The sequence below is a fragment of the Kogia breviceps genome, chromosome 9 (assembly GCF_026419965.1).
Source record: "Kogia breviceps isolate mKogBre1 chromosome 9, mKogBre1 haplotype 1, whole genome shotgun sequence".
In the NCBI taxonomy this organism is placed as follows: domain Eukaryota; kingdom Metazoa; phylum Chordata; class Mammalia; order Artiodactyla; family Physeteridae; genus Kogia; species Kogia breviceps.
Genome location: NC_081318.1, coordinates 23,671,352 through 23,698,118, shown reverse-complemented (window position 1 = coordinate 23,698,118; position 26,767 = coordinate 23,671,352). Strand labels below are relative to the sequence as shown.

The window sequence follows — 26,767 nt, the reverse complement described above, 5'->3', positions numbered from 1 at the left end:
GATGCTCTGCCAGCCCCATGGTATTGTGCAGACTCAGTTAGATCCATGCCACCCTGCCTCTCCAGTTGCTCAATATATCACTGTACGTGATGCTGGACCAAACGGCTGCTCAGGACCTAAAAACATCCTCCATTTCATCTCAACACACACCCCCTCCCGCCATTGGTTCTTAGCAGCGTCAGCCCCAGAACAGATGATCACCTTCCCAACATGTTATACACAGGAGGAAACCCCTACAACCAGCCAAGGTACCTGAGCTTTCACCTTTAGATATTATTTCTTTGGGCTTGAAGGCTTTTTATAAAATTGAACTCTCTCTGTAAGAGGTAAATCTTATGTCTCACCTGGCAGGTGGTTAAACGTCAGGTCAGCTTCTGGGGAGGAAGTGAAAGAAGAATCAGTGTCCCAAACATATTGACCTCATAAATATCTAGTGAGCATATACTATGTGGTAGGCACAGGGGCATGGGCATGAACAAAGTGCAGTCACTGCTTATGGTCTAAAGGACACAAACTAGGAAACAGGTAATTACGAATCCCATGTGATATACGCTAATACAGGAAGGAAGTATAGGCATATGGGGGCACCTAAGAGGGACAGAATCCAGACTTAGAGAATCAGCAAGGACTTCCTGGAAGAAGTGAGATATAGACTGAAACTTAAAGGATGAAAAGGAGTTAGCCAAGTGGAAAAGGTGGGGAGCATTCCAGGTAGAGAAAGCAGGAGTACACAGGATAAGAAGGTCCAGGGGTAGAAAAGCGTAGTGGGAATTAGGTGCCTACAATTGTGCAAAGGGTTCGGACATGGTTATGACCTGCTTTTGAGTCTTTTAAAGTCCAAACCCAGGCAAAATTTTCATGTAACAACTATTTACTGAACTCCCACCACGTGCAAAGAGTCTCCGCTGACGTGGGGAGGGTGTGTGTATGTGAGGAAACCTACATACCACGACAGCAGGAGCCCTACATTAACCTTCCCTATCTTGCCACGTCTGGACACCACCTCCTTAAGACTCTCATGATCCCAGGCTGGCATCCTACGTTGATGGCAGGCCTGGTTTGAGTCTTGGTCCTCATGTGTCCTAGCTATGGACATGTTTTGCATTCTGGCAGCCCTGATGACAGAGCTCCAGCCTCAGGCAGGGCTTGTATTTATTCACCCCTCAGCTTCCAGAGGCAGTGGGTCAGAAGTGAGGGGACAAAGCAACGTGGCACTGCACCCATTCTGAGCTTGAGAGGCCTAGAGCCATCTCATTGCTCCTATCAGAAACTTAAACACAGGGAAAGGTGGCAAAGGTGATATTTACAAAAGTAGCTGAGGGTTGGACGCCAGCATTCTGACCAGAGCTGAGGAGAGGACTTGGCTTATTCTGTTTAAACCTTTGGAGTTCCCAGGTTGTGCAAGGCAGAAGGTTGGGGTGTTGTCGGAACAACCAATCTCAACATGCTTGCTAACTCATGTCCACGTGGTAGCTCCTGGCACGATATCCTGGACCAGTCCTCATGTCCACCCCACCCTCGACTCCAAGTACCTAAAACACACACCTCAGCACTTTTGTGAAACACCAAACTCACCATCTTTAAAAAGAAAAAAAATTATAAGCAAAATCAGTCAGGATAGAAATGGTCCCCAAGGAGACAGTGCTTCTGAGAAGCCACTGAAGGCTTCCGGCCTGGCTACTCAGTCCTTGACCTACTTGTAGCCAGGCAAGACCTATGCCCTTCCCAGCTTTTGGAAAGACTCAGTCAGTCTGGCCTTGCCTGCCTAGCCCAGCTTTGCTGACCTCATGGGTGCAGGTGGAGGCTTAGGAGGACCTTTCACCTCCTTCCCGCCCACTCATTTCCCTGCTGCAGCCAGGTCCCTACAGATTGCAGGCAGACACCTGTCACACACAGCCTGACTCCTCCGATGCGTGTTGGAGAGGGGGAGGGGAGGATGGTGTGCTGGACAGGGGACAGGAGTTTGACAGGACTCTACCACCCTACAGGGATTTATGATTCTGGCCCACCCAGGTTTGGGGGGCTCCCTAGGGCACGGGTAGCTGCGTGGCCATCCTCAGGAAGGTGGAGCAGCTGCCTCACTGGGCTCAGGGACCATTGCCTGCTGGAGGCCCTTCCACGAGAAGGACAGGGGGTCTCACAGACAGACCCCTCTGCTAAGACCCAGAAGAGGGCAGACCTGGTGCCCCCAAGCCACCTCCGAGCCCTCGTACCCTGCCCCGCCCAGCACGCAGGAACACTGGTTCCTGCGGTAAGTCGGTGACGGTGGGACTCTCCCTGCCTCGACGTCTATTTTCAGGGTAAAGGTGAGGACAGGCTCCTTCCCCTTAGGGCAGCCCAGAGCAATTTCCGGCTGAGTCAGCTTCGCGGGGAGAGCGGCTCAGGTCAGCTCAGGGCTCAGCTCGCCAACAGGGATTTGCCCACTCCCCTCCTCCGGCGCTGGGCAGCCCCTGGCGCCCCCCTGGGCCCCTGGCCGGTGTTTGGGCGGATGGACAGACGGCCGCGGGGGAGCCCCAAGCACCAGCCAGCTAGAGGGGAGCCGGGAACAGGTGGGCGAGTGCGGGGTCCTGGGCCCCTCGGATTGCCGGAAGCCGGCGCTCTCCAGCCAGAGAAGGGACTCCTTGACGCCAGCAAGTCGGGGCCCTACTTAGATTTCCCTTCCCACGTGGGACAAACTTAGTATCCTCCAGGCGCTTGCGTTAAAGAGTGACATTTCCCCGATCAGGAGTTTCCTAGTAAAGTAACTATTGTTGCTAAAAGGAAGAAGTTGTTGCCTCTGATGGCCCCCTCCACTCTCAAGAAGCACGAGGAAAAGATATCTAGACACCTGAGGCTTAAGTATGAAAGGGAGTGTAAGAAATAGTTAAGAGTATGGATTCTAGCGTCCTGACCTGGGCTTGAGTCCTGACTTTGCCATTTTTTGAGCCATGTCACCCAAGGTGAGTTTCTGTTGTTTCTCAGAGGCCAGTGTTTTCATCTGCAAAATGTATAATAATTCTTATTGCACCCGTTTCTCAGGATTGCTGTGAGGATTAAATGAGACAAACGTGGAACACGCTTAACACGCTGCCTGGCACATAGTACCAACTCAGTACGTGGTTGTAAAATGTGCCTTTTATTGGACAGCACTTCATCCCAAAGAGTGGGGATTTCACACAAAAGGAGAATATATTTGAGCAGGTGGCTTTTGTATGGCCGCCCAAATCACGGAGGAGACTACAGCATGTCTCCCACCAGCCACCTCAGTTTCCCTCCTGGATAAAACGTAAGCGAGCAGGACCCTACGGGGCCTTCCCAGAACAGGACTCCCCCTCTTTCCCCTCATGTCCTCTGCCTGCCTTTCACCTGTAGAAAAACTAGTCAAAGAATAAATTTAATCAGAGAGGTGAGAAAATGCAGAAAGAAAGAAAAACAGTCAAGCAAGACAAAATGCAGAAAGAAAGAAAAACAGTCAAGCAAGACAAAGTCAAGGACCTTTAGTTCCTCCTCAAGGGCAGTAAGTAATATTCTGAGCCAGGTCCTTTGAGCTGTTTTGCAGATACTGAAACTTCTTCTTTGTGGAAGAAGTGAACTGTATGCCACCCACAAGAACATAGACCCCAGACCGGTTGGAATCAGAAGGTTGAAGATATCCACTCCCACCAACCCATCAGAGGAATGTCCATGAGCTGATCACACACACCACAATCCCCCTCCCTCACCCTGTCTTTAAAAACCTTTTCCCTGAAAGCCTTCAGGGAGTTCAGGTTTTTTAAGCACTAGCGGCCCTGGATTCCTTGCTTGGTGCCCCGCAATAAACGCTGCACTTTCCTACAACACCAACCGGGGTCAGTAGATTGGCTTTACTGCATGCGGGCAAGGGCAAGTTTGGTTCGGTAACAAAAACAGGCCTAATTAAAGGCATCTAGGAACCAGGAAGCTAGAGTGCTTCCTAAAACTTCTAAAACGACCAATCCTCGCATCTGCCTCTCCCCACCCCTACCCTCCCCCCGCCCTCCGCCCTGCACAGGGTCTCAGCCCAGTCCCCCAGAGCCACAAGGCAAGAGGCAACGTAGATGTCTCCATGTTGGCTTCATACAATCAGTCTATTATTTGTTTTATTTTGCCATGCTGCTTGCGGGATCTGATTTCCCCAACCAGGGATTGAATCCGGGCCATAGCAGTGAAAGCCTGGAATCCTAACCACTAGGACAACAGAGAACTTGATATTTGGTCTTTTAATCATAAGAGTATAGATTCTTCCCTTCCCATTTGTCCTTGTAACTTACCATTGTCTAATCTAGAGTTGCTTTCTGGAGGCATGAACAATCTCAGCTGAGTCTGAAAAGATAAATAAGAGTTCATCAAGATAAAGGAAGAATAGGTCATTTCAAGTATTGAGGCGAGCATAGGCAAGGCTCAGAGCCTTCCCAGGACATGTTCTGTGGAATAATATGCAGCTCTGTGTAAAGGAATCTAGGTCCCGGCTGAGGCACTATGGCATAAGAGCTTAGCACGTGAACTCATGGGCTATACTGCCTGGGTTTGAATTCCAGCTCTATTACTTATTAGCAAGTTACTTAAGTTCTTTGCGCCTCATCTATAAAGTAGAATCATAGTAATAATACCCAGCTCCTATTGTTTTGGGGATGGTTAAATAAGTTGATATATGGAGAGAACTTAGAACAGTGATGGTGCATAGTAGGTGTTTCATAAATATTTGATGTTACTATTCCCAATTCATATGTAAGCTTTGGAGCAGCCCACCTCTTTCTTTCACCATTCAACCCAAGTACACCCTATACAAGAAACTTTCTTTGATTAATCTGAAATGCCTATCTGTTGCGTACCACCCAAATGCACTTCATTTCTGGATATCAACATTTTAACAAACTCATTCTCTAACACAATCCTGGGGAATTGATCACATCAATAGAGAAGGAAGTTTACCGCAGGAAATCAAGGAGCTGTCTTGTGACACAATGACTCAGTTATACATTCAACATTCTGTCAGCATGCATTTACTGAGCACTTACGTGCCAGGCATCATGTTTCACATGCCTTCCCCTAGAGCCCCACACAGGAGAATTAAGTGGAGGGTGATTGATTTAAGAGTCTCAGAAAGATCAACCTTTGTCTCCAATCTTTCTCCTCTTGACTGCTTGAAAGATTTAGCACTGATTTCACTTCTTCAAACCCTTCTTAAGGGTGATGCATTCTGTTGGGTCAAAGTTCAAGGTTACCCAGAGAGGTCATACATTAGATATTTAATAGCAGTGAGAATTCCATTATCTGATTAACCCATTTTCTGGAGCAAATGGATCCATAAAGGGCTTTGGTGGGGCTGTGAACACTGGAAATCACGTGTTTGTCAATTTGTGCATTTTTTCCTAGGAGTTCTATGTCAGAAAACATAAGAATTAGATAATAGGACAATCTTCCCAATACAAAACACCTAAAACATAGTAAAGATTCTTTTACATGCAGAGCAGAGCTTGAAGAAAAAAAAAAAAAAAAAGGCGGGGGAATCTATAGGGGCAAAAGACAAACAAACATACAAAGCAAAGAACAAAACGTGCGCTGTGTAGGTGTTGTCAGTGAAGCTGTGGCTGTCCCGAGGGTGCTGACCAATCCTGATAACCGAAACCTGGAGTACAGCAGGGCCCTCAAGGTTATGCTTTCCAGGAAGGGTGGGCCAGGAGAAATCTGGCCACCAGCAAAGGGAGGGGTCAGTGATATGTGTTTGTCTCTACCTGCATTCTTGACTTGAATAAACAGTTTCCAGTGAGAATTTGCAATTCTGTGCTTCCGGTGAATTTGAGAGTAAAATGTATACTATGTGTGGTCTGGGAAGACACAAGAGGGAACATTAACAAAAGTTGGAAATGGATTGGTGGTTCTTTGAAGGAGCTTTGTACAAAGCTTCTCTGGAGGAGTTCCCCCTCACCCCAGGCTACATAGGATTCCCACACAAAAAGTTTGGACAAGTGGAGCTCAAATTAAAAAAAAAAAAAAAAAAAGGTTTTCCCTGGTGGCGCAGTGGTTGAGAGTCCGCCTGCCGATGCAGGGGATACTGGCTCGTGCCCTGGTCCAGGAAGATCCCACATGCCACAGAGCAGCTAGGTCCATGAGCCATGGCTGCTAAGCCTGCGCGTCCGGAGCCTGTGCTCCGCAACGGGAAGGGCCACAACAGTGAGAGGCCCGCGTACCGCAAAAAAAAAAAAAAAAGCTTGGGAATTCCCTGGAGGTCCAGTGGTTAGCACTACGAGCTCAGGGCTCAATCCCTGGTTGGAGAACTAAGATCCCGCGCAAGCTGCAAGGCGCGGCCAAAACACACACACACAAAATCTAAAAAAACATAGAAAAAAATCTCCATGAACAAATGTCAACAGACCCAATAAATAGCTGCATAAGAGGCTTTCCAACTCTGATAATAGAATTATTAGGTACAGAGGAAAAAAAAACTTTTTTTTTAATGTTTAAAGAAAACTAAGAAGAAACTGAAAACATGAGAAAAGGACCATACGCTACCAAAAAAAGATGAAAGAGGTTTGAAAAACAAATCAAATTGAACATCTAAAAATGAAAGCCATAATAGTCACAGTTAAGAACTAAATGGGCAAGTTAAACAGAGATTTAGATGGAATGGAAGACAAAATTGGTGAACTAAAAAAGAAAAAAATCTAAAAAATTACACAGACGGGCTTCCCTGGTGGCGCAGTGGTTGAGAGTCCACCTGCCGATGTAGGGGACGCGGGTTCGTGCCCCGGTCCAGGAAGATCCCACATGCCGCGGAGCGGCTGGGCGTCCGGAGCCTGTGCTCTGCAACGGGAGAGGCCACAACAGTGAGAGGCCTGCGTACCGCAAAAAAAAAAAAAAAAGTTACACAGAATGTAGTAGAGAGAGACAGAAATATGGAAAATATGAAGGAAAAATTAAGGGACATGATAATCAGAATGAGTAGGACTAATATTCATCGAATTGGCGTTCTGTAAGGAGAAAATAGAATAAAAAGAGGCCAAGAGATAGTGGCTGAGGATTGTCCAGAAGTGAATGACATGAATCCTTACCTTCTATGATTAATGTAAGCTAGATGACAAAGGAATAATATATATATATATTTTTTTTTTTTTTTTTTTTTTCACCGTGGTCTCCAGAGCCTTTATTCAGTTAGGTACAGAGCACCTGCAGTCTGTTGGACAGGCACTGTGCAAGGGTTTGTAACAGCTCAGTTTTCTCCAAAGGTGTCGTGGGGAGAGGGGTGCAGAAGGAAGGAGAACGCTCAGGGGAGTTTCCTCCAGAAAAAGGCACTGGCAGGGGGTAAGCACCCTGCTTCTTCCCAAGCAACGGCCTGGGTTATATACACACGGGGGTTGACCAGACACAGAGAAACTCAAAGCTAAATACAGCGAACCATGGAAAGGGTCCCTGGCGTGAGGAGGGGCGGTGGGGGGGCGGTGGCAGTGGCCAGGGCTGCATCTGGGCTCTTTCCATTGGGTGGAAAAGGAAGTTCAGAAAGAAGGCAAAGCTTTAAAGGAGAAACAGAATGCAGCCTCTCAGACTTAGTGTTTTGTGCAATCAAAAAAAAAAAAAACACGACAAAAAAAAAACCTGACAAAATAAATATAACTTTAAAACTTCTTACATGACACTAAAGGCACATCTGGGACAAGCAGTTGAGAAACCTCCTCCACTGCTGAGCAGTGTTGAACCTCAAGAGCCCCGGGGCCCCATGGGGACAGGGTGGAAAGGACGCCCACTCACCTGTGCGCAGGTGTACACACCTCGTCCCACCCTCCTGGCACCTGCACAGTCAGGACCCAAGGAGTCCCTGCCTGGACTAGGCTGGCTGGGGAAGGTTTTCAGACTGCCTGGGCAGAGGCTTTGGGAAATCCCATTCCAGGATCCATATATCCAGCTCTGTCAAGGGAGTGGGGGACAGAAGGGAGAATGGGTTGAGAGAGAGAGTGGGTGTGCAGGAGAACTAGAGTGGGAACTACAAAACCCCCAAACACCTGATACAATAACCCTAGAAAGATGCCACTTTCTACCATTCACATATATACTGTAACTCAAAGCAAAGGATTGCCAGTAAGAGCCCTATGGGCCTCCTTTAGTAAACAAGTCACTCGCATATTAGCACATGGTTTGCAAACAACTGGTGCCTACTTAAAGTACTTGGAAAGTTTGTTCTCTTAAATTGGTTAAGCTGGTTCCCTGTAATTTTTGTTCATAGCATTAATTTGCTTTAGCAAATTTTTTTCATAAATCGAATGAGGGTAACTCAGCCAGCTCAGAGTTGTAGAACTTTTACATATGAATTAATGACATCCCTTCCCCACAGACAGCTGCAGCACAGACACCCGGGGTCCCTTCTGACCCAGCTGACTACAGCTCCCAAGACCCTGAGCTGACTTTGGTGCTTCTGCCTTCTAGGGTCATAAAAATAAGGAACGCTTCACGAATTTGCGTGTCATCCTTGCACAGAGGCCATGCTTCTTCTCTGTATCAAGGAATAATATTTTTAAATGTCTGAGAGTAAATATCTAGCAAACTAGAATTTATACTTAGCCAAATTAGCATTTAAAAGTAAGAACATAGGGCTTCCCTGGTGGTGCACTGGTTGAGAATCTGCCTGCCAATGCAGGGGACACGGGTTCGAGCCCTGGTCTGGGAAGATCCCACACGTCACAGAGCAACTAGGCCCGTGAGCCACAGCTACTGAGCCTGCGCGTCCGGAGCCTGTGCTCCGCAACGGGAGAGGCCACAACAGGGAGAGGCCCGCGTACCGCAAAAAAAAAAAAAAAAGTGGGTAAAGGAGTTAAATGGACATTTCTCCAAAGAAGATATACAAATAAACAATATACATATGAAAAGATGCTCAACATCGTTAGTCATTAGGGAACTCAAAATCATGATGAGATACCACTTCACAACCAGTAGGGCAATGGAAATAAAAAAGGAAGACAATAAAAAGTGTTGACAAGAATATGGAGAAACCCTTATACATTGCTAGTGGGGTTGTAAAATGATGCAGCCACTTTGGAAAACAGTTTGGTGGTTCCAGGAAATAGTAAATATAGAGTTACCACTCTTAGTTATACACTCAAGAGAATTGAAAACATATGTCCATATAAAAACCTGTATACAAATATTCATATCAGCATCATTCATAAACAGGCAAAGAGTGGAAATAACCCAAATGTCTATCAACTGATGAATGAATGAGCAAAATGTTGTATATCCATAAAATGGAATATTATTTGGACATTAAAAGAAATGAAATGAAATTCTAATTTTTAAAAATTGTGAATCACTATATTGTACACCTGTAACTTATATAATATTGTACATCAACTATACTTCAGTTAAAAAAAGATATGAAATTCTGATACATGCTATAGCATGGATGAACCTTGAAGACATTATGCTAAATAAAAGAAGCCAGACACAAAAGATCACCAACTGCAGGATTCATTTATATGAAATATCCAGAAAAATATTCCTTTGAATAGAATTTTTAAATTACACCTTTGCAAATCTATGTACCTATACATCTATATCTATAGATATCTATATATCCATAGATATCTAGGTTTTTGGGGAAGGATGCACAAGAGACTGTTGAAAGTGGTTGCCTTTGGAGATGGGAGATTCATGGATAGAGCACAGAGATGGGTTGGAAACCTTGTTTTTATTATTGAGGTACAATAACATACAATTAACTTCACCCTTTTAAAGTATACAATTTCTAGGTCATATAGTAACTCTTTTTTTTTTTTTTTTTTAGTAACTCTTTTTAAAAAAAATTTTATTTTGTATTGGAGCATAGTTAACAATGTTGTCTTAGTTTCAGATGTACAGCTACTGTGTTTAATTTCTTGAGGAACTAGCAAACTTTTTTCCAAAGAAGCAACATCACTTACATTCCCACCAGCAGTTTATGAAGGTTCATATTTCTCCAAATCCTTGTCAACACTTGCTACCATCTTTTTTGTTTTGTTTTGTTTTGTTTTGTTATTGCCTCTGGGTCTGAAGGTCTATGAGAAGTGGCATAAATCTTGCTTTTATTTTATTTGTATTATAGGGTCTGTGATCTTTGTGTAGGGATCACAAGGTTAGAAAAAAAATTTGCTCTCTATTCACCCTTCAGAATTAGGAAATCAGCCTTATCCACACTAAAAATTTCCCCAGCGCTATTTTTAATATTTCAGAAACCCTGATATAGGATTTCCCTGGTGGCACAGTGGTTAAGAATCTGCCTGCCAATGCAGGCGACATGTGTTTGGTCCCTGGTCCGGGAAGATCCCAGATACCACGGAGCAGCTAAGCCTGTGCGCCACAACTACTGAAGCCCACACGCCTAGAGCCCGTGCTCTGCAACAAGAGAAGCCACCACAATGAGAAGCCGACACACCGCAACGAAGAGTAGCCCTTGCTTGCCCCGACTAGAGGAAGCCCGCGCGCAGCAACAAAGACCCAACGCAGACAAAAATAAATAAATAAAATAAATAAATTTTTAAAAAAAATTTTTAAAAAGAGAAAAGTGCTTTGCCAACAGTCCTCTGCATATGTAAGGGATGATTACACTTCATTAATTTTCCAAACGTGTATTGTTGTGCTCTTCAGTGGAACAAGTAATTTAAAGTTCTGCCCTCAAAGAACTTATAATTCAAGATTTTACTTGATTTAAAGTTACCTTTCTCAACAAGGCAGTGCAGGAAGGGATACGAGGCCACATGTATAATTGAGGCTATCTGAGTTTGGTGTGGAAAACTCAAATCTCATTTGATCAAGTGTGGCAGTGGGAGTTGAATCAGGGTATTAGATCCCTGGGGGTAGAATGGGGCAGAGACCCGGTCTTGTTCATTGCTGCATCCCCAGCACCCAGTACAGCCTCAGGCACATAACTTAAGGATAATAATAACAAAATATAACTAATATCAGTTGAGCACATCAGTGCCTGTACGAAATGCTTTGCCTGCATAATTTCATTTATTCTTCAAAACATGGGACTTCCCTGGTGGTCCAGAGCTTAAGACGCCGTACTCCTGGGCTTCCCTGGTGGCGCAGTGGTTGAGAGTCCGCCTGCCGATGCAGGGGATATGGGGATATGGGTTCGTGCCCCAGTCTGGGAAGATCCCACATGCCGCGGAGCGGCTGGGCCCGTGAGCCATAGCCGCTGAGCCTGCGCGTCCGGAGCCTGTGCTCTGCAATGGGAGAGGACACAACAGTGAGAGGCCCACATACAGTAAAAAAAAAAAAAAAAAAAAAAAAAAAAAGAGTATTTCCTATCAGTCTCTCAATATATATAAATTTTTCACTGTTAACTTATATGGCCCATATAGTTTTACTTACTTATTTATTTGTTTGTTTATTTATTTTTGGGGCGGCATTGGGTCTTCATTGCTGTGTGCGGGCTTTCTCTAGTTGGGGCAAGCGGGGGCTACTCTACCTTGCAGTGTGCAGGCTTCTCACTGCAGTGGCTTGTCTCGTTGTGAAGCATGGGCTCTAGGTGCGCAGGCTTCAGTAGTTGTAGCACGTGGGCTCAGTAGTTGTGGTGCACAGGCTTAGCTGCTCCGTGGTATCTGGGATCTTCCCAGACCAGGGATTGAACCAGCATCCCTGCATTGCCAGGCGGATTCTTAACCACTGCACCACCAGGGAAGTCCTATAGCTTTATTCATTTATTTATTTAATAAATTCTATTATTTATTTATTTATTTATTTTTGGCTGCATTGGGTCTTCATTGCTGTGCGCGGGCTTTCTCTAGTTGTGGCGAGCAGGGGCTACTCTTCGTTGGAGTGTGCAGGCTTCTCACTGTGGTGGCTTCTCTTGTTGCGGAGCATGGGCTCTAGACATGCAGGCTTCAGTAGTTGTGGCTTGCGGGCTCAGTAGTTGTGGCTCGTGGGCTCCAGAGTGCAGGCTCAGTAGTTGTACGCTTGGGCTTAGTTGCTCCGTGGCATGTGGGATCTTCCCAGACCAGGGCTTGAACCCGTGCCCCTGCATTGGCAGGTGGATTCTTAACCACTGCGCCACCAGGGAAGTCCTATAGTTTTAAATACTGTTTTTCCTACTGTGAATGGTTCATCCAGCATTTCCCAAATTCAGATTGGGGACAGAGGTCTATTGTGCCTTCAGGACTCTCTCTCTCTCTCTCTCTCTCTAACACACACACATACACACACACTATCCAGGCTGTAGCCTCTGAGTGCACGTTCTGGAACCACAAACCTGTGAGGTAGAAAGACATAGAGATAGCTCATTTCCCTTAGTCCTGCATTTCACAGAAGAGGAAACTGAGGCCTGGTGCAGTGACTTGCCCCAGGTCAGTGGGTAGTTAGTTCCAGAAGTAGACTCAGAATTGAGATCCCTGGCCTAGATAAGGGTGAAGAAGCCACTGTTTGCCTTGGATGCCCTCTGCCCATGTTTCAGGGCTGGCTCTCCCCTCCATGGGCACCCTGCTCTGGTGCTCTGCACTACCATAGCCCTCCCACGCCCTCCCACTTCCCACAGCTCTCAGGGCTCTTGCCCTGATTTCCCCATCCAAACTCACTTGGCTGTTTTCCCCTCATTGCATATGTGTCATTGTCACAATGCTGCATAAGCAATTAATTTACAAAATGTTAGTAAGTTAAAATTTTTCTTCTAATGGTATAAATAACAGTTGCATATGGGAGAAGATTTGAGGAAAAAAAGAAGCCCATAACCATATCACCCAGAAATGATCATTGTTAAAATGTTGTTGAACAATAAATACAAACAAATAGAACCAATCATTGAGCAGCTGTTCTTTTTTAAAAAATGTCAAATATCTGATATACAAATATTATTATTCATTCATTCAATAAATATTTATTGAACACCTACTATATGCCAGACACTGCTCTGGGTTTAGGTATATATTAACTGACAAAACAGTCCAAGTTCTTGTCCTCAAGGAGCTACCTTCTAGTGAGGGAAGATAGACAATTAACTAGGAAATATAAAATAGGTTTGGTGGTGTTGAGTACTATGAAGAACAAATGAAGCAGAGTCAGGGAGATGGAGAGGGTGAGGGGTGTTGCTTTGTGTAGGGTGATTAGGAAGCCCTCCCTGAGAAATGACATTTGATGGGGTCCAGAAGGGAGGGAGAGAGTCCACGCATTCAACAGATATACATCGAATGATGTTTTAGACACTGAGTATACAGCAGAAAATAAGAGAGACTTTCCACCCTGGGCCATGGTCCTTCTCTTTACTGCAAGACACCTGCTCTATTCTACCCAATGGCTTGAAGACTGAATTGTTCAGGAAGGGAAGGTTGAGGAAAAGCCACGCTTAACATTTTAATAAAGACTTCAAAGGTCTAAAATTAATCAATATCTATATTTCTTTTATATAAGAAGACATGCTCAACTTTCTCTGCTCACCAGTCCTATCTTAAACCTTTACTGTTTTATTTTTTTTTTTAGTTCATCTTGCTGGTTTTATTTTGCCAAAGTAATCATTATCATTAAAAATGGTTTTAAGTAGTCATTATTTGTTTAGATTTATTCATATGTTTTCTAAATGACTACTCACATTTTCTTGCATCTATTTCCTTCTAAGGTTCAGTTTTCTTCTTAGGTACATGCTTCAAAAGTTTCCCTAATAAGGGTCTATAGAAAATTCCCTGGTGGTCCAGTGGTTAGGACTCCACGTTTCCCTGTGAAGGTGTGAACTAAGATGTGTGGTGAGCCCAAAATAAATAAATAAATTTTAAAGGCTCTATAATGGTTAATTCTGTTTTTGTTTGTCATCTGAAGATATCTTTTTAAATAATTTCATACAATTTAAAAGTTACTTTCTGAGACTGGATACATGCATATGTATGGCTGAGTCCCTTTGCTGTGCACCTAAAACTATCACAACATTGTTAATAGGCTCTACTCCAATATAAAATAAAAAGCTAAAAAAAAAAGGTACGTACCATTTACAGTTATTGCAAAATATTGGCTATATTCCCCGTATTGTACAATACATCCTTGAGCCTATCTTACACCCAACAGTTTGTACCTCCCACTCCCCAACCCCTATACTGCACACACACACATACCCGCCACTGGTAACCACTAGTTTGTTCTCTGTATCTCAGTCTGTGAAGATGTCTTTTAATTTGTCCTTCTTTTTAAAGAATAACACCTATTATTCAGATGTAATTCACATGCCAAAATTCACCCTTTTAAAGTGTGCAATTCAGTGGTTTACAGAGTTGTGTAACCATCACCACTGTCTAATTTTAGAACATTTTCATCATCCCCAAAAAGCTGTCACTCCCCATTCCCCTCTCCCTCCAGTCCCTGGCAACCACTAATCTACTTTCTGTTTCTATGGATTTGCCTATTCTGGACATTTCATGTATATGGAATCATGCAATATGTGTCCTTTTGTGTCTGACTTCTTCACGTAGCATAACATTTTCAAGGTTCCTCCATATTGTAGCATGTATTAATACTTCATTTTTATGGCTAAATAATATTCCATTGTACCATATTTTATTTACCCATTCATCAGTTGATGTACATTTGGGTTGCTTCCATTTTTTAACTATTATGAATAATGCTGCTATGAACACTTGTGTACAGGTTTTTGTGTAAACCCATGTCTTCAATTCTCTTGGGTATATGCTTAGCAGTGGAATTGATGGCTCATACGGTAACTCTATGTTTAACTTTTTGAGATCTGTCAAATTGTTTTCAGCAGCAGCTGCACCATTTTACATTCCCAAGAGTAACGTATAAGTGTCCCATTTTCTCCACATCCTCATCAACACTTGTAATTTTACTTTCTGCCATCCTAGTGGGTAGGAGGTGGTATCTCATTTTGTACATCCTATCTTGTGTTTGTTTTAACACAAACTGTAGCATACTCTACACCCACTATACACTTGCTTTATCCATTTAATTCTGTGGAAATCATGTTCATATGTGCAAAACTACTTATTCTTTTTTGCTGGCTTCATGGTAACCCACTGTATGAATGTGCAATTCTGCTAGTGGTCATAGACTTAACCAGTCCCCTACTGATAAGCTCGCTGTTCTATTTTTTTCCCCCAATCTTTGGTTATTACAAAAAGTGCTGCAATGGCTGCCTCATATTCTATTCTTCACGTGCAGGAGGTGTCTGTAATGATCATTCCTAGAAGTGGAATTCTAGATTAAAGGGCATGTGCATTCTTTTATTTTTATAGGTATTGCCAAATTTATTTCCATAGACAGTGTACCAATTTATACTCATCAGCAATGTGGGCACATGTTATTTAAATGGACCCAGGATCATAAGATCAAGTTTCTGAAGCTAATGTATTCTTAGTATGTACTCCTATGTTAGCCAACTATTGAATCACTTCTTTTGAGGGGCTTGGGGATAAGGACACACCTCATATGGAGCTTTCCCTGGTTAGCAGTTCCCAAGGAGGAGGTAGACCCTGAAGTGGGTTTGTCTTGGATCTCTATGCACCCTTCTTTGGTGGAACAGTGGGGACTCCCTGAAGATGCTGGGCAAGATAATCATTTGTTCATTTATTCCTTCTACCAACAAACATTTATTGAAAGGCTCCAACGTGGTTCTAGGTGCTAGGATGGAATGAAAACAAAATCGGACCAGATACTCCTTGCATTGATGTTTTCAGGTTCTTGAAGGGTAGCAGACATTAACACAACGAAGAGTAAGGTAACAAACAGTGAGTGAAATGTATATCATGCTACTGGAGCCTGTAGCAAGAGTCTGAGGGTCAGCAAAGTGTTCCCAGAGGAAACATGTTTGAATTGAGATATGAAGGATGAATAAAAGACTAGCTAGAGGGAAGTCTCTTTTCCTTTTGGTGGAAAAAGCATGGTTAACACATAAAGAAAGGAGGTAATAATACCTACCTCAAAGGGTTGTTATGAAAATTAACTTAAATAATTTATGTGCTGTATTTAGCAAAATGCTTAGCATGTCTGTTACTTGGAGAATGCTTATTTTGTTTCCACTGTTCCATTCAGTCATGAGGAATATTAAAATTCCAGATCCCCAAGCAAAGCATTGCCATCCTAATTATGTTCTTACTTCATTTTTTCTCAACCAGCCGGTTCTCTCTCTTCCTCCATTTTTGGGCTCCCAAGCACTGCAGTACATCTATAACAGTCCACCTTAGAAGCTAAAAAGATTAATAACTACCACTTATCTTGCCCTAATCTACACTAAGTACTTTACATCCATTATTTAAGCTAATCTTCATAACAATCTTAGTAGGTAAGAACTGTTACTACTCCCGTTTTATAAATGAAGAAACCGAGGCAAGCAGAGTCCAAGGACAATACTTAGCAAATTGCAGAGCAGGATTCAAACTCAAGTCTGACTAATTTCTAACCACGACCCTACCATGACTTGGGTTGCCAGTTATCTTTCTTAGGTCTTGTTTACCCAACCAGGTGACAAGTTTATTTTAGGCTAAGAACCTGCCTTTATACTTTTTAGGAAAGCAAGAGCTAATACTTATTAATCATCTACTATGTGACACATACTTTACATGCCTTATTTCAAATCCTCACAACTCTGTTTTATATATTATTTCCCCCATTTTACAGATTAGGAGACTAGGGCTCAAAGGGATTAATTAACTTGGCCAAGGTGGTGGAGACAGGACAAGAATCTTGATATAGGTAGGCCCAATACCTACCCAGAGATGATGGTCAATAGTATTTGTAGTTGATAGATGGGAAAGCACTGGGCTATATTCACCCAAACTCTGGTTGTTTCCATCTGGCATGATGTTTAGACAATGGCAATGAATATGAGGGAGGGAATTGTTGGAAAGGTTCCCATCTCTTCCTTTGAGTTATGTGAAAATAAAATTTTAGAGCTCCCGATAAGCAGAGCCCAAAGGGTTATTGTGGAATTCCTGTTTTCACTCACTGAACATAGTCTACTGTGAGCAAAGTCCCTCACTGGGAGTTTTGCAGTAGAGGATACAGATAACGTTAACACATACACAATGTTTCCTATGTGCCAGGTACCATTCTCAGTGCTTTATGTCGATTAACTCATTTAATTTCCAGGTGAGGACTGTTATTATCCCATATAACAACTAAGGAAACTAAAGTACCTAAAGGTTAAAGGATTCGCCCAAGGCCCCTAACTAGCAAGGGTGGGGGACACCGGGTAATATGATTTCAGAGCTGGAGCCTCTCCTAAATAACAGTGCAAGAGAAGAGCCACCGAGTCCAGCAAAAAAAGAGACGAAACTCTAGTACAATGAAGAGCCAAAAATTCCTGCGTGTTGAGTAGAAAAGTTAATTTCAAAGTGCCTGCCTGCCTGCCTGCACGTCTCCATCTCCAACGTTCTCCCTTCCCGGCGGCCTTTCCAGCCCCTCCTCCTCTGACAGCAGACTGAGCCAGGAAAGTAGGTTAAAGGTCGCAGCCGGGATTTGGCTCTTCCCGACTCGTTTAGTCCCTTTTCCACAGAGCCCGCAGGGAGAGGGAACTCCTGGATTGTCACTCGTCCAGTCCAGACACGCGGAACCGACAGTCCTAGAGCTCAGTGGACCTGCTAGAGTCACCAGCCCCCGAGCTTTGGCCCTCTCCCCTCCTCCCCAGGAGGAAGGCAATGAAACCACCGATAGCCTTCCGCGTGGACGTTCCTCCCCAGGGGCCTCCCCACTCCCAGCGTGTCCCCAGCACTCTATTTCCCAAGATCCGCCATTGGGTGCTCTCACGACAGAACATCGACATTTCTTGGGCTGGGAGGGTGGTGCTTAATATGGCTTCCCAGCACCCAAATCTGGGCATAAAGTTGGACTGTGACCTCCTAGCTCTTTGGTTCTATCGCAAAGCATTCTCAAACTTCATTTAGTGGCCACATTTTAGACGAGGAAACTGAGACTCAGTGCGTGCAAAGGGACGCACTCAGCCGCATGCAATTAAGCGCAGACACCAGGGCCAGGTGAGTACTTCACATTTTCTTAATGTGACAAACTCACAGAAAAACGAATTTATGTTGTAAAAAGGTCTCACCATTCCAGAGATATCAATGGCAAATTAAACCTCAGGATTTGGAGGCTGAGGGGGTGGCGTCTGGAATCTTGGTACCTCTAGGAAGTGAAACAAAGTCAGTTTTTCAGTCCCTGGAATGGAGAAAACTGGGAGCAGAGGGTAGGGCGGGGGTCGGAGGCCCTCTGACAATCTGTGCTTTGTTGAAATCTCCGGTGAAGAACCCATCCCCCGCGGCCCGGACTTCATCCCATGCAATATGCGGGCCCTTGGATTGGGGCATCTCAGGTGTATTTTCCACCGACTTGGCATGAGGGAAAAATGAGCTTTCTGATTCCTTCAAAAGTTTCCTGCAGCGAGAAAAGACAGTCAAAGTTAACCCACATGCCTGGTCCACCTCAATGACTCAGAGCCTTAAGACGTGTGTTTTTCGAAGGAACCCAGACCACAAGCGCAAAGAACCGCCCCGGACCCCAGCCCGCCCTCGCCTAGGGGCGGGGCGGCGGTCTTGCGTTAGTCAGGGCTCCAGTGCGCGTGCGCTGGCTTTGGGCCGCACCGCGGCTATAAATGCATGGTGTGCGTCCTCTTCTGCGCTTTGCTGCGGCCTGAGCTTTTGTCTTCGGAGAGGCTTTTGGGTTGTCATCTCGCGCTGCTGGTTGGCCGTCTTTCCTTCCGACTCCTTACTACCAGATATTACAGCGAGCGGGCCACTCACGGCTCTTCCTCCAGGAGGTGAGCGGCACTGTGGGCTTCCCGGCTGCCCGCCCCCATCCCCTAGGCTGCTTGCGCCGCGCGCCGCCTGGCAATCCCCGCCTGGGACTACGCTGCCGGGAGCGTCCCCCATCGCTTCGCCGCCACCCGGGGCCCCACTTAGCCGCCCAACCCTGCTTTTTCGCTAGCGTAGGGTTAGGCCCCCATGCCGTGCCCTCCCAGAGCGCCCTTAGCATCTCCTTAACTGTTGTAGTAACTGCCTGTTTTCTTGCCTGTCGCCCCTGGACTGTGAAGCGCATGAGGGTCGGGTTCGTGTCTGCAGGGCCTCCTCCGGAGTCCTTAGTACCTTCCAGGGTGCCTCACACGTTGTGGGTATTCAAGGAGTACTTGTTAAGTAGGTGAACTTGATAGATTTGACTCCCTTAGCATTATTTTGACTTTCAAAAAGTTTATGGTTAACTCGAACCTGACTGAGGTGTGAGGGAGACTTCAAGGCAGGTTGCTTTTGCTTTCTCAAGGGCGTCTTCTTACATTTCTCGCCTCTGCCCACCCTCACCAAAACCTTACTTCAGGAAGGTTTCTGGTCCGTGGACTGTGGAACAGCGATTGTGCATACGCGACAGGAGAAGTAAAAGTTTTAAGGAATGTTCTTGAATTAGTCCAAGAAGCTAGACTAATTCCCCAGCCATGGAGTTTACAGTGTAAATATACCTGGAGATTCTGCTGTGGTCCTTGTCCCCCTGGCTGGCTGAGCCTCCTGCTTAGCTCCAGGGTCAAGGTCAGAGCCCCGCATATCCCCAAAGGCTGGAGATTAACCTCGCTGTCTTTCCTCAGGATCCAGAGGCCTTCCAGAAGCAGAAGGCAGCTCTGCTGCTCTACAAAGGAGTGGGATCCTTTGAGCCATGAAGCATATGTTGAACCTCTATCTCTTAGGTGTGGTGCTGACCCTGCTCTCCATCTTCGTTAGACTGATGGAGTCCCTGGGGGGCTTACTGGAGAGCCCATCTCCTGGGAGCTCCTGGACCACCAGAGGTCAACTAGCCAACACAGAGTCCCCAAGGGCCTTCCAGACCATCCATCCAGAGGGGTGTGATAAGACCTCCCTCCACCGGCTGTAACCTTGGAACACTGGCCTAAATACGTCCAGCTGTACCAGTTCCTGGGTAGGCAAGCTCAGCATCAGTGTTATCAGAGAACTGACTGTTACTAGGCCCTTGAAGGGCCTCTCCACCTGCATACTCGTTGCTCTGGAAAAAGCCTGTTTAATACACAGATATGAGTGGGTCGCCTGTGGCTGTGGAATGGAGTGATCTCACTCTTCTCCCCAGTCCGCCATATGCTTTGCTGTCCTTGGCAGCATGGCTCTGTCTTCTCTTAGACGGGGACTTGTGCTGCAACTTCAGCTGTTGGGAGATTGTGTTATTTTCAACTCTACTTTCTAAGCATCTGCCAAGAGTTCCTTTGGGTTTGGGTGTCTTATGGTCAGTTTATTTGTTCAGTTTCTCTTCCATGAGAGCTCCTATGTGTGCGGATAACAGTTGAAGAGGTGTGTGGGTTGGCTATAGGAAGGGGGAAGGTGGAGTATTCTATGTCCCGTTCTCATTGTTTTACATTTTTAAGTCACTCCTCCAACAGCGTGTATGTGTGTGTGTATTGGTCTGAAGAGGCCAGTGGGATGACAGTGCCTGCTCAGGACATGGGCATTTTGGCCACCGTGTGGCTTAAATTAATTTTTCTAATGAAATAAAGTTGAATGTATATTTCTACAATGTGTCTTGTTGACTTCTGCCCTTGAAATTAGTGGTAGGGAAGGGTCTTAATTCGCAGATCTGAGGTTTCACATCTTAAAACTTTGGAGCAGGAAAGTACATAAAACGCTTTGTTTAAAATATAAAGTAGGGATTTCCCTGGTGGTCCACTGGTTAAGGCTCTGTGCTCCCAGTGCAGAGATCATGGGTTCGATCCATGGTCGGGGAACTAAGATCCCACATGCCGCATGGTGTGGCCAAAAAAACCAAAAGACCAAACCAAACAAAAAAAATATAAGGTAAATAAACCTCTGAACTTGGAGGCAGGCGTGCTTGGGTCTGCCCTGTATTAACCAGTTTTCTGAGCCTAGGCCAAGGCCATTAGAGTTCTCTCTTGACTCTGTCCATATCTAAAGAAAAAGAAAAATGATAATTTCTTCTAGCCTCTCACCTTCAGTCTCTGGAGAAAAGAAGACTATCAGTCCAATAGACCATGGCTTTTTTGTCTACGTTCTTATCCACCAGACTGACTACTGAGTTCCGATTGTTCTCCAGGTCAGCTGGTGAAATGTCTGGACCTCACAGATGATTGTTTCTGCTCTCCCAGACCTAGCAACTTGGCCTTTCCATAAAAATGGAGGTCTTTTTTTTTTTTTCCTTCAATTCACCCCCCTCCATCCCCACCCCATGTTGAAGCACATTCCCGTCTCGGCCTGTGGTAATTTACACACTTGTTTTGGTGTACACATCATTTTGTTTATGGTGAGTTCGATTTACTTTTGCCAAAGGGTAAGAATGGTGCATGGTGTCCTCTGCTAAGTCAGTTTTACTTCCTGAGTGTTCTTAAGCTTAAGTGCCACTACCCTAGAAACCAGTGGTTTGGGCATCACTTTTATTTATTGCACTATGGTAGTCATTAGTGCTGTTTACAGATATTTCCAGCTTCCCACCTTCTGGGCACATGATAAGATTGTACTCCCTGGTCTTTTGTGGTTGGCTGGGCTTATGTGACTTGTGTTGGTAACAGTACTCTCAAAACTATAGTTTGTTTTTATCTCTGATTTCAGGCAGTGTTGTGACAGTAGCTGCCCTTTTCTAGACATATTTCTTAACTTTGATGTCTTTTCTCATTCTCATGCCTCCCCAATTACTTTGGGGCATTTTGATCTTTCAGTTGGAGAGCTGCATCTGAAGTCTCTTCCCCAAGCAGTTTAGCTTTTTTTTTTTAACATCTTTATTGGAGTATAATTGCTTTACAATGCTGTGTTAGTTTCTGCTTTACAACAAAGTGAATCAGTTATACATATACATATGTTCCCATATCTCTTCCCTCTAGCAGTTTAGCTTAATTGAAATGGTTTACTGGGTGCCACAGCCTTAATGAGGTCTTGGCTGTAAAACAATTTAAACTAAGAGGTTTTAACAAAGATATGATGGCCATACGGTTGTTTTGATCTTTCTTATGAGTAGGGTAAGCAACTGTCCCTGTGCCTGGCAAGGTTGCAGGACTTTCAGTGTTAAAACTTGGACAGTTCTGGGCAAACCCAGACGGTTGGTCACCCTCCCTACAAAGCTGAGTTTGAATTGTCACTGGAGTTTGTCATTTGAGTGACTTGTGTCACTCCAAACATTTCTCCATTTTATCTATTCCCACTTAGGGATAAGAAGCAGTTGCTTCTGTGAACCCGTATGATTTCCATAGTCTCTCTGGATCCATATGGCTACTTGCAGTCTGGCCAGTTCTCTTCTGAACTCATCCTGCAGTGCTTTGTCAATGCAACCAATTGTATACAATTCCTGCTGCTAAAATTCTGTTCTCTGATGCTTTCTCCTAGTTTATTAGGTAGATTATTAAAGTATGACTTCTAAGTTACTGCAGGCAACAGTTTTACCAAATACTTTGCTACTATATGACATGGGTTGCCATCCTTCCAGCCTCCAATAAGATTTGTTTGCTGCCCTCCACATGTTATTGTCATACATATTAGGGTTTTTTGTTTTTGTAGTATGCAACACCCCCCTCTAGATTCCAATCTCCATATCAGTCAGGACAAATTAGGTTATGCTGCAACAACAACCCTTAAATCTTCCCAGCTTCAAACAGAACAATTGCCTAAGGATGCCCTTCCAAGAAGCAGAATTGGGGGCTAGTCAAGAAATATTCCCTTCCCTCAGGGTAAGGGGCTTTCATCACATCTGCAGAATGAAACATCACAATCACTAGGCTGCTGTGTCTCCCACTTGTCCCCTCTCTCCTTACTGCATTTATCCTGTCCCTGTTCCACCGGTGTATATTAGGTGTGTAGCACATGGCTTGTCTTTTTAGTTTATAGTTCTCTAGCTCACGCCACATCTGAAACTGGTATAGGAAGTACTGTGCATCACTCAGATTCTTTAATTTGAACTTGACGTTGTGACTATAGGGAACTCTTGGGTTGTTGCCTTTGGTGGGGGGAACATATAGTGAATATATTCCACCTGCCGAGGACTAGTGAGCTGGGAGATAATACTGACTAGAAGGGTCATTAGTAGTCCTCATTAATGTTCCCCAAATATTTCTGCCCTTGTCTTCAAAGCACATGATAGAATCGTACTTCCTGACATCCTTGTGGTTGGATGGGGCCATGTAATTAGTTCCAGCCAGTAAGCTGTGAGTAGAAGTGACTTGTGTCAGTTCTAGGTTGGAGCATTTAAGCACAGGTTCAAAAACCTCCAAAGCCCTCTGTTTCCTTCTGCCACAGCGACCAGCAATGCTCCAAATGGAACTGTTCCATTAGTGTAGGTCCTGGAGTGAGGATGCCATGGAGTAGAGCTCTCAACTGGTTCCTGATGAACATGTATGTGAGAAAAAAAAACTTTGTTGTCTTAAGCTACTGTGACGTAGGGTTTTTTGCTAACTTTGCCTATCCTGACTGATACATTGCTTACAGCCCCTACTGGGTGCCAGGCATTGACTAAGATCTCATCACTACCTACCTCAGATAACATACACAAGATGAAAGGGGGGATGCATGTAAACAAATAATATTTCATGGTTTTATTATAGAATAATGTGTATAGGACAATGGCTACATAAAGTTATTTACAGCAGGAGATGGATGTTAAGGAAAAGCTTCTTAGAGGATCTGAATTTTATTTTATTTTATTTTTAATTTTTTTATTTTGGCCGAACCGTGTGGCTTGCGGGATTTTAATTCCCTGACCAGGGATTGAATCTGGCCCATGGCAGTGAAAGCGCCAAGTCCCAACCACTGGACTGCCAGGGAATTCCCAGAGGATCTGAATTTTTAAAAATGAATAGGCTATCAAGTTAGGAAGAAGTTTCCCAGTAGAGCAAACAGTGTGAGGAAGGGCATAGAGATGAAACTAAGCACAACATATTTAGAAAACTGCATGTATTTAAATATTTTAATTATTAGCTTGAAACCTCAACTGTAGTGCTATCTCGTGGAATGGAAGGAAAGGAAGGAAACACTTCAAGTGTATGCTGTGTGATGCTTTCTGGGTTTGAAGGGCTGCACTCCTAACGCTTAAGGTAGGTATCAGAAGATTAAGGACTAGAAGATATGATCTAGTTTAGCACTGTCCAGTAAAGATATAATGCAAGCCACATATATTATTATTATTATTTTTTTTTTTTTTTGCGGTATGCGGGCCTCTCACTGTTGTGGCCTCTCCCGCTGCGGAGCACAGGCTCCGGACGCGCAGGCTCAGCGGCCATGGCTCACGGGCTTAGTTGCTCCGCGGCATGTGGGATCTTCCCGGACCAGGGCACGAACCCGTGTCTCCCGCATCGGCAGGCGGATTCTCAACCACTGCGCCACCAGGGAAGCACAAGCCACATATATTATTTAAAATTATCTAGTGGTTGTCACATTGAAAAGAAAAATAGGAAAAGGTATTTTAAACAAATTTTAGTTAACCCAATATATTAAAAATATTTCAATATGTAATCAACATAAAAAGTTATTAATGAGATGTCTTACATTCTTTTATTTTTGTACTAAGTGTGTATTTGTACTGGTGAGTATTTTATACTTACAACCCTTCTGCATTTGGATTAGCCACATTTCAAGTGCTCAGTAATCGCATGTGGCTAGTGGCTAGTGTATTGGATGGCGTCTTTTCATTTTACTACAGAGGAAACAGAAGGAAACTAAATGACTTAGATAATATCACTGAATTAATTGGTGGTCTATTTCCAGTATGCAGCGCTTTTGTCTACAGCATGATTTTTTTTTTCTTTTTCAAGGATTCCTCAAAATTCAGTATAGCAAAATATGTCAACAATGAGCTTTTTCACCCCTGAGGTAATTCTTATGTGGGCATGTGTGAGATTTTGTTTCTAAGCAAACTTCCTGTAACAAAATTAAAATTATAAAATGGCTATAACTTATGATGTTTATTTTACATGCTGCTTTGCTCATAGAATATCAGTAATGCCAACAAACTTGATTTGCTTTACATGGCAAACATATACTGGACTCCTTTTCCCCTTTTGCTTAATATGAAATGCAGAATTAAATAATTGATAAAAGCAGGTAGTTTTATGTAATCTGAGGAATTCTAAATTGGAGAACATTATATTCATAAGACTTATTAGAATTAGAATATTTATGTAAGAAGGGGTAGGAAAAGTTAAATGTACTATATTGGCATAAATATGGGGCTTCCCTGGTGGTTGAGAATCTGCCTACCAATGCAGGGGACGCTGGTTCGAGCCCTGGTCTGGGAAGATCCCACATGCTGCAGAGCAACTGGGCCCGTGAGCTACAATTACTGAGCCTGTGCGTCTGGAGCCTGTGCTCCGCAACAAGAGAGGCCGCGATAGTGAGAGGCCTGCGCACCGCGATGAAGAGTGGCCCCTGCTTGCCACCACTAGAGAGAGCCCCTGCACAGCAACGAAGACCCAACACAGACAAAAATAAATTAATTAATTAATTTAAAAGAAAATATATGTAGAAACATTGTCTAAAAGGATAAACGAGAGATGACAATGGCAACAATGACATAAATGACAACAATGGCTTCATTTTGGGAGAAAGATGGGAACTGAGCCAATGACGGGTGGGAAGGAGACTCTTCATCTCCCTTTTGATACTCTTTGATGTTTGTATCTGTGAATGTGTTACTTGTTCAAAATTTTATTTTTAAAAATGCCTATAATCAATCTTTTCCTTTTATAATGTCTATTTTTAAAAGCCTTCTGACTTTTTAAAAATAAATTTATTTATTCATTCATTTTATTTTTGGCTGCGTTGGGTCTTCGTTGCTGCACATGGTCTTTCGCTAGTTGCAGTGAGCGGGGGCTACTCTTCGTTGTGGTGCACGTGCTTCTCATTGTGGTGGCTTCTCATTGTGGAGCACAGGCTCTAGGCGCATGGGCTTCAGTAACTGTGGCACGTGGGCTCAGTAGTTGTGGCTTGTGGGCTCTAGAATGCAGGCTCAGTAGTTGTGGCGCACGGGCTTAGTTGCTCTGCAGCATGTGGGATCTTCCCGGACAATGGATCGAACCCCTGACCCCTGCATTGGCAGGCGGATTCTTAAGCACTATGCCACCAGGGAAGTCCCAGCCTTCTGGAGTTTCGATTGGGATTTTATTGAATCTACAGATCACTTTGGGGTGGATTGTCATCTTAATATTGAATCTTCCAGTTCATGAACATGATATATCTCTCCTGTGGTGCTGGTAAGGAATTTTGTGTCTATGTACACAAGTAATGCTGGTCTGAGGTCTGTTGCTTTCTTTTCTTGCATTGTCTTTATCTGGTTTTGGTAATGCTGGATTCATAAAACAAGTTGAGAACTATTTCCTACTCTGTTTCCTGAGTTTGTATTACATTGACATTATTCATTAAATGTTTGATAGGCTTCTCCAGTGAAGCCATGTGGGCCTAGAGTTTTATTTGTGGTGCGATAACAAATTCAGTATCTTTGATGGATGCGTATATTTGATTTTTCCTAAATCAGTTTTTTAAAAGTCAGTCAAAGGAGCTTCTCTGGTGGCGCAGTGGTTAAGAATCCGCCCTGCCAATGCAGGGGACACGGGTTCGAGCCCTGTTCCGGGAAGATCCCACATGCTGCAGAGCAACTAAGCAACTAAGCCAATCCAGAAAAGAGGAGACATCACTACAGAGCTTGGGGATTTTAAAAGTATAATAAGGATATAGTTTTAACAACTTAATGCCAATAAATTTGGCAACTTAGATGTGCTATACAAATGGCATGACGTAGAAATTACTAAAACTGACTTAGAAAAAACTTTGACTTTTATTTATTTATTATTATTTTAAATTTTATTTTTATTTATTTATTATTTTTTGGCTGTGTTGGG

The 26,767-nt window shown here is 44.0% G+C and overlaps 1 protein-coding gene and 1 pseudogene across 1 annotated transcript; one reads left to right on the top strand and one right to left on the bottom strand.

Moving 5' to 3' along the window:
* Positions 1-8,421: 8,421 nt before the first annotated feature.
* Positions 8,422-8,534, bottom strand: LOC131763145 (U6 spliceosomal RNA; annotated as a pseudogene).
* Positions 8,535-18,616: 10,082 nt separating this feature from the next.
* Positions 18,617-20,454, top strand: HILPDA (hypoxia inducible lipid droplet associated). Its single transcript, XM_059074229.2, is given in 3 exon segments — positions 18,617-18,706; positions 19,520-19,735; positions 19,738-20,454. Coding segments are annotated over 2 exon segments (189 nt in total). The 5' UTR covers positions 18,617-18,706; positions 19,520-19,587; the 3' UTR covers positions 19,779-20,454.
* The last annotated feature ends 6,313 nt before the right edge of the window (positions 20,455-26,767 follow it).